The 7,099-nt window shown below is 36.2% G+C and overlaps 1 protein-coding gene across 1 annotated transcript; it reads left to right on the top strand.

Annotated features, from left to right (window-relative positions):
- The first annotated feature begins 2,008 nt into the window (after positions 1-2,008).
- Positions 2,009-6,577, top strand: LOC109172072 (cysteine-rich receptor-like protein kinase 2). The gene is made up of 8 exons (XM_019321238.1): positions 2,009-2,237; positions 3,400-4,196; positions 4,292-4,405; positions 4,670-4,809; positions 4,902-5,112; positions 5,197-5,431; positions 5,514-5,664; positions 5,997-6,577. Exons 2-8 carry the CDS (start codon positions 3,449-3,451, stop codon positions 6,333-6,335), a joined length of 1,938 nt encoding a protein of 645 aa, XP_019176783.1. The 5' UTR covers positions 2,009-2,237; positions 3,400-3,448; the 3' UTR covers positions 6,336-6,577.
- Positions 6,578-7,099: the final 522 nt, after the last annotated feature.

Genomic DNA, 7,099 nt, shown 5'->3' with positions numbered 1-7,099 from the left:
CTTTTTTTGTATTTCCTAGAGTCAAATCGAGCATTTCAGTTGGTAATATCGAAATAAATTGACGCAACTTTAATCTAGAATCTCTATGAGAGACATTTCGTGAGATACTTCAGTATGATGGGACCGTGAGACTAAAAATTTGTTGCAATAATAGTCACAATTCACAATATATTTAAGTTTAAATTGTGTTACTAGTAAGAATCAAATCATTATATTGTTGTCGTTAGTGTTACAGTATATACTAGTAATTCACCCGCGCGATGCACGGGAAAAAATTATGTTATTATAAATATAAATAAAAATAGAAAAACTAAAATATTTTAAATTATTTAATATAATAATATTTTTGAGCTTCTATTGGTCAAGTATTTATTATTTTTATGGAATACAAAATTAAAATTAAAATTAAAATTAAAATTATAAGTTTGTATGATTAATATAATCTCTAATTATGTGCATATTTAAATAAACTTATAGAGAGAATTTACATAATTACATTGATTTATTCTTAATTGTATTTCATCTATATTATAATTTTCACAATACGAATAATAACTAAGATAATTACATTTGGAAAACAAATTTCAAATTTTGTATGTGTAAATTTAAACTCTAATTGAACACATTTTTTATATGATTATATAATATATATAGCTATTTTATTTTTCAAAAGTATATTTTTTATATGATTATATAATATATAGTTATTTTATTTATTAAATGTTGTGCTTTTTTTTTTTTTTATAATAAAAGATGTTTTGGCATTAATTGTAACATTAATTATTTCCCAAACCATATAGCTTTATTATATAAAGGATGTGACTTTCTCATTCGTACTTTTACACTACTAGGCTATGCATCGAGGACAGAGTAACTCATTATAGAGTCTATCTTTTGTCAAGAATGAAGTAACTCTAAATTCATTCACTTTATTCTGTGAGAGAGTCTTGAAACATTTATATGTCTCATACTTTAAATTTCAATATAAAATCACAGGACTTTTACTCAAATCAAATTATTTAAATATCAATTTTCAATATTACACCCCACCCTTAAAATCCAATCATATTCACCAATTTGCACCCTCTCCCCAAAAAGATAGTGACACCATTCTAGATTTGTTGACATGTCAACATTACTTAAGCAACATATACATCCATTAAATTGGACAATAGAAATATATACATATATATTAAATTCAACACAATCTTACGATACACCATTTTTTAAAGGTAAATTGAAACAATTAAAGGTTATTAATATTCTAAGATGATATGCTAAACTACATATTATAAATTATAAATAAAAGAAATAGTCAAAGACCAAGGAAGAAACACATTTTAAATAATATTTACCTATTTTGCCCTCATCTATGTTTTGCATGTATAGGATGTTAAATTTTCAATAATAAGTATCATTTATCAAAAATATTATATGATATAAATGAATAATATGATCCGTCTTAACATGTCTTTTCATGGGTGTGAGTGGATTAGTTTTTTATAGACTCCAATCAACACGTGCACATCTGATACTAAAATAAAAAATGTGATCTCTTAACTAAAAGACTAAATTGATAGTTAAACAACACATTTGTATTTATATACTCAACAAATATGAGGGACATGCATTTTATTTATTTATTTATTACATATAGCATTTGTCTCGTTATACCTACCACTATGACTATAATTTGAATTCAATTGAATTGTGTTTTAAAATTTTATTTTTTACTCAAAAAAAAAAATGACTGATTGTTCCAAACCACTAAATTAACAATAATATTAATATATCTTTTGAAATTTATACTTTGGAGTTTATAAATATATATACTTAAATATTGAATTCAATCAAAATCTTAAAAAAGCTTATTGTTTTCTCAAGTTGTAGTTGACGCAAGGGCAAAACGGTCATTAGACAACAGTCTAAAAAATGGAGCAGCTAGCACACAACGTAAGAATATAAAGAACTAAACAAGGAAGTTTCTGCAAAATCTACCGCGTGTTTCAAAGTACGCTTCAATTCTCTGATACTCCGTAAATATACATAAACTACTTGCTACTCTTTTCTTCTTCTTCAATCCGCCATTTTTTCTATCCTCATCTCCTTACCTGCTTTTTCACTTTCCTCTCTTCTCTCTCTCTCTCTCTCTCTTCACAGCTGTGGAGCTGCTAAGAGCAATTCAGAAACCTTCATCTCAAATCGAATTCCCCCGAACAGCCCACGCAGAGAAGGAGGTAAATTTGCTTTTATTCCTGTTAAGAAAAACATTTTTTCTGGATTTGTTACTATTAAGGATTGAATGCTGTGAAATGATGGTTTTTGTTTTATTTTATTATTATTATTGTAATTTATTTATTTATTTTGGGTTTTCTGTAGCCGGTGAACAGCTCATAGGCTATTATCTTGTCGGTTTTTAAAGCATTAATAAAGAAAAAAGTTTAATGAAATGTACATGTGAATAAGAATATTCAGAATTACAAGAAACCACAGTCAGTATCCGAGGTGTGAATTGGATAAATCTCATTTTGTCATTTTAGTCGGTAAAGGATAAATCAGTTTAGATTGCCCATAGCTGATCCATTCATACCAAAAAGTCTAATTAGACTCCTCGATTACTAAGTCACTAACCTGATCAACTGGGTTGGGTTAGCCATGTGAATAAGAATATTTGATTTTGGGGTGATAGGATGCCCAGGCTGCAAAATTGTAGATGAAGGTGGGTCTAATACTTAATTTAGTCTTTGGAACTTAATGGGGGTTGGTGTAGAAATGTCAATTATTTAGGCCCGTGGTGTCCTCTTCTTTTAGATGTGTATATTTAACAACTCTCACCAAGCTGGTTGATATGCCTTAAATGGAAGTATGAGTGTGTCTTGCATTTATGATTTGTTTCCTTTAGGAAACCGTAGTAAACTTCATGTGATCTTGTATAACTTTGAAATCAAGGCTAAGTATTTTTGCGAATCTTTGTAACACCGGGGAATAAAGGAAGTGTGAAACGCAAATTAGTTGTGTGCTTGACCCGCTTTTTAGAATTTTTGACGACCTTGGTTGAGAACGCGATTGTCAATGCTCCGTGGTTTAAGTACATGTCTTGCTGTAACTTTCAGGGGAGATCTTATTATGTTCATCTCGAGTCTTGACTTTCTGTGCCTAAAGACAAGAAGAAATGATATATATATAAATGTATGATAAGGCTTATTTGAAACTTTGAAAGTGATGTAAGGCATATCATGAACCTTTTGTGATTAAATTGCTTGTCTATGATAGTGATTGTGTCTCAATTTTACCAGGCTCTTCGTTATAATACCAAAAATCATGCTGATTACCTGGCTCATCGAGTATTTAATTTGAGCGTTTTCTGTATCCCTTACAATTTCGTTTTATGTTGAACAGGCTTGAAATCAGAATAAGAGCTTGGAGATAGGCCTCGAGTCTTCCAAGCATGGAGAAAGCATTCATTCCCTTCATTCTTAGCCTAATTCTGCTTTTCCCAGATCTATCATACGGTGCCCCGAGAGCTCAGCAAGTCAAACTCATTTGCGAAACGGAATTAGAGCATAACACCACAGCTTTTGTGCCAAACTTTGTTGGTGTCATGGAGAAGATAAGCGACAAAATGAGAACTCAGGGGTGGGGAACTTCTGTACTTGGCTCGGGCCCGGACGAGAACTTTGGGCTAGCGCAATGCTACGGAGATCTTTCTCTACTCGACTGCGTGTTGTGCTATGCTGAGGCTCGTACAGTGCTCCCCCAGTGCTTTCCTTTCAATGGCGGGAGAATTTATCTCGATGGCTGCTTTATGCGGGCTGAGAATTACACCTTCTTTGATGAGTATTTAGGGCCCGGAGATACTCGTGTCTGTGGGAACAGCACCCGAAAGGATCCCTCGTTCCAGCAGACAGCTCGGAGAGCCGTGATGCAGGCGGTTTCAACTGCGGTGAACAATAATGGCTCTTCGAGATCCCAATTATCAGTTCCCGGGAGGCAAAACGAGTCGGCTTATGTCCTGGCGGATTGTTGGAACACTCTGAATGATAGCGCTTGCAGAGCGTGTTTGCAGAACGCTTCGGCATCCATGTTGGGATGCTTGCCTTGGTCCGAGGGTCGTGCCTTGTACACAGGATGCTTCATGAGGTACTCCGACACCAACTTTCTTAATCCTATCCCGAGTAACGACAGCTCGTCGAGAGGTAAGATTACCGTGCCTTAAGGCAGTTGTTTTCTTCGAAACTTTAGTGCTCTCCAAACTTGCCTGATCAACGACTCTCCAACGATTTCTTTGCAGTAAGTGTAGCAGTCATCGTCGTCGCTGCTGTTAGTTCGGTGATTGTGTTGATAGTGGGAGTAGTCATTGCTCTTTACTTCTTGAAGCAGAGAAGAATCGAGAAGAAGAGGAAAGGTAAAAAAAACAAAGAATATAAGTTTCCTAACTAATTGGTTTGATTCAGTTTTTTAGTGTGGTTTGGCACATGTGCATTATCTTTTAGTGTGGTTTGGCCTATGTGCATTATAGCACAATTGAGAGACATTGGCCTAATATTAGATTTTACTCCGTAACATGTTATAACATGGTATCAGAGCTTGTTTGGTCCACTTTGTGTTCACCAAGCTTCCGTTTGAGATTAAATATGAAATGTTAGCTTATTGTTCTCGAACTGCCCAGGTCCAAATGATGCCGAGAAATTAGTGAAAATCCTTCATGACAGCAGCTTGAACTTCAAGTATTCCACACTCGAGAAAGCAACCGGATGTTTCGATGAAGCCAACAAGCTTGGCCAAGGTGGATTCGGTACAGTGTACAAGGTTCGTTCGGTCTGCACTCTCAATTCGAAGCAATTCACCCTTTGTGTTATACATCTGACAAACCCCGACCTTACGATCTGATAACCGTGCAGGGAGTTTTGCCCGATGGAAGAGAGATCGCTGTTAAAAGACTCTTCTTCAACAACAAACATAGAGCAGCAGATTTCTACAACGAAGTCAACATTATTAGCAGTGTCGAGCACAAGAATCTGGTCAGGTTGCTCGGTTGCAGTTGTTCTGGTCCCGAAAGTCTTCTGGTATACGAATATATGCACAACCAGAGTCTTGATCAGTTCATTTTCGGTGAGTTTTACTATATTTTGCATCAACGTTAATCTAATATAGAGTCATTGATGGTGTTCCATGAATATTTATCAAAATTAACAGATCCCAACAAAGGCAAAGCATTAAACTGGGAAAGGAGGTTTGAAATAATTATAGGGACTGCAGAAGGCCTAGTCTACCTCCACGAGAATTCGAGGAATCGAATTATCCACAGAGACATAAAAGCTAGCAACATCCTATTGGACTCGAGGCTTCGTGCTAAAATTGCTGATTTTGGGTTGGCAAGATCCTTCCAAGAAGACAAAAGCCATATAAGCACTGCAATTGCGGGAACTCTGTCAGTAATCGCAATTAGCATCATATTTCAGTTAAACTAAACCGTCGAAACAATGTTTGATTCTATTTTTCTAATGTTGCAGGGGATATATGGCCCCAGAGTACCTTGCCCACGGGCAGTTAAGCGAAAAGGCAGACGTTTACAGCTTCGGTGTAGTTCTGCTGGAAATAGTCTCGGGGAGACAGAATAACAGGAGCAAGGCCACGGAATACACAGACAGCTTGGTGAATATAGTACGTTACAAAGCCTTTGATCTTCCTTTTATGTATGTTGAGCATATAACCATGCAATCCAACTATCAGCTTAGGCTTTTAGTTGAGATGGAGCACATGCTTCAATTTGGTATCAGAGCCAGACCAAAGGTCATGGTTCGAAGCGACTACGGTCCATGTTGCTTGAAACTCACCGCACACATGAGGGGCGTGTTGAGCATATGTGCAATCCAACTATCAGCTTAGGCTTTTAGTTGAGATGGAGCACATGCTTCAATTTAATCTATCTTGCTATGCCTCGTTTATATATACTCTCTTCAATCAATGACAACGAGAATAATGGTACGAAACAGGCTTGGATGCACTTCCAACAAGGGACAGTGAACGAGCTGTTCGACCCGAACCTAATGCTGCATAACTACCATAACATCAATGTCAAAAACGAGGTCCTGAGGGTGGTCCATATCGGGCTGCTGTGCACCCAAGAGGCGCCATCGCTGAGGCCATCCATGTCCAAGGCATTGCAGATGCTCGTGAAGAAGGAGGAGCTGCCAGCGCCCACGAATCCTCCCTTCGTGGACGAGAAAACCATGGAGCTAAACGATGGCTGGGATAACCAGTCTTTCCCGCTCAGAGGAAGCGAGTCTGCCTCCGTTGCCAGCGTTTCGCACAGCTCTTTCTACCCCAGATAAGACACGAAATCGACACACTTGCAGTATAATTGTAAGTTCCATCTTCATTTTGTTTCTACTTCACGCGATTCTTGGAACATGTATTGTGAGATGTAGTTCTTTTATGGTTTTGTATAGAGACATGACTGGAGATTATAGTGTCATTGAGAGAAAATAGAAACATGATCTTGAGCAGTTCATCGTTTACATACCCCGGATAATGTAGTGATGTATAGGTACTCCAGGGAAGTTGCATCGAAGTATACATAAAAACTATGTGCCAAAACAAAGAGAAAAGTATAAATAAAAGCTTGGTCAATTATTGTGGCTAGGGGGATATGATGTCCGGCCAGCTGGTTCGGTTTCGGCAAATTGTTCTGTGAACCTGGGTACAAAAGTACATAATTTACATTATAAAATTTTCATAATTCAAATTGTGAACATTCGGTAAGTAAATTATGTATTTGGATTCGGGTCTACCTTGCAATGTGGATACGGGTCCATAACATAACTGTTGTTCGGTTTCGGTTAATATTGACGTGTTGTTGACTTATTGGTTCAAGTTAATCATTTTTTTGGTTGGGTTTAAATTTTGGCCCAACTCTAAAATATCAGGTTGTTGGGCCTACCAGGCAACTTAACTAAAGTTGTTGACATTTTCAAATTAATATTCTGAATTTTCAATTTTAATAAGTTAATACATTTATACTAATAAATATAAATATATACATCGTTCAACTTCTTTTTTTTGTTCAATTACCAGGACTATGTGGTCCAATGGTACC

This window comes from Ipomoea nil, unplaced genomic scaffold, assembly GCF_001879475.1.
Source record: "Ipomoea nil cultivar Tokyo-kokei standard unplaced genomic scaffold, Asagao_1.1 scaffold0382, whole genome shotgun sequence".
NCBI lineage: Eukaryota > Viridiplantae > Streptophyta > Magnoliopsida > Solanales > Convolvulaceae > Ipomoea > Ipomoea nil.
The sequence above is the reverse complement of the archived record's forward strand: the minus strand, read 5'-3'. Positions and strand labels throughout refer to the sequence as shown.

Coding starts and splice junctions, on each gene's coding strand:
- LOC109172072 (XM_019321238.1), top strand. CDS start 3,449: ATGGAGAAAGCATTCATTCCCTTCATTCTTAGCCTAATTCTGCTTTTC. Junction 4,406..4,669: donor AATCGAGAAGAAGAGGAAAG/GTAAAAAAAACA, acceptor CGAACTGCCCAG/GTCCAAATGATGCCGAGAAA. Junction 4,810..4,901: donor GATTCGGTACAGTGTACAAG/GTTCGTTCGGTC, acceptor ATAACCGTGCAG/GGAGTTTTGCCCGATGGAAG.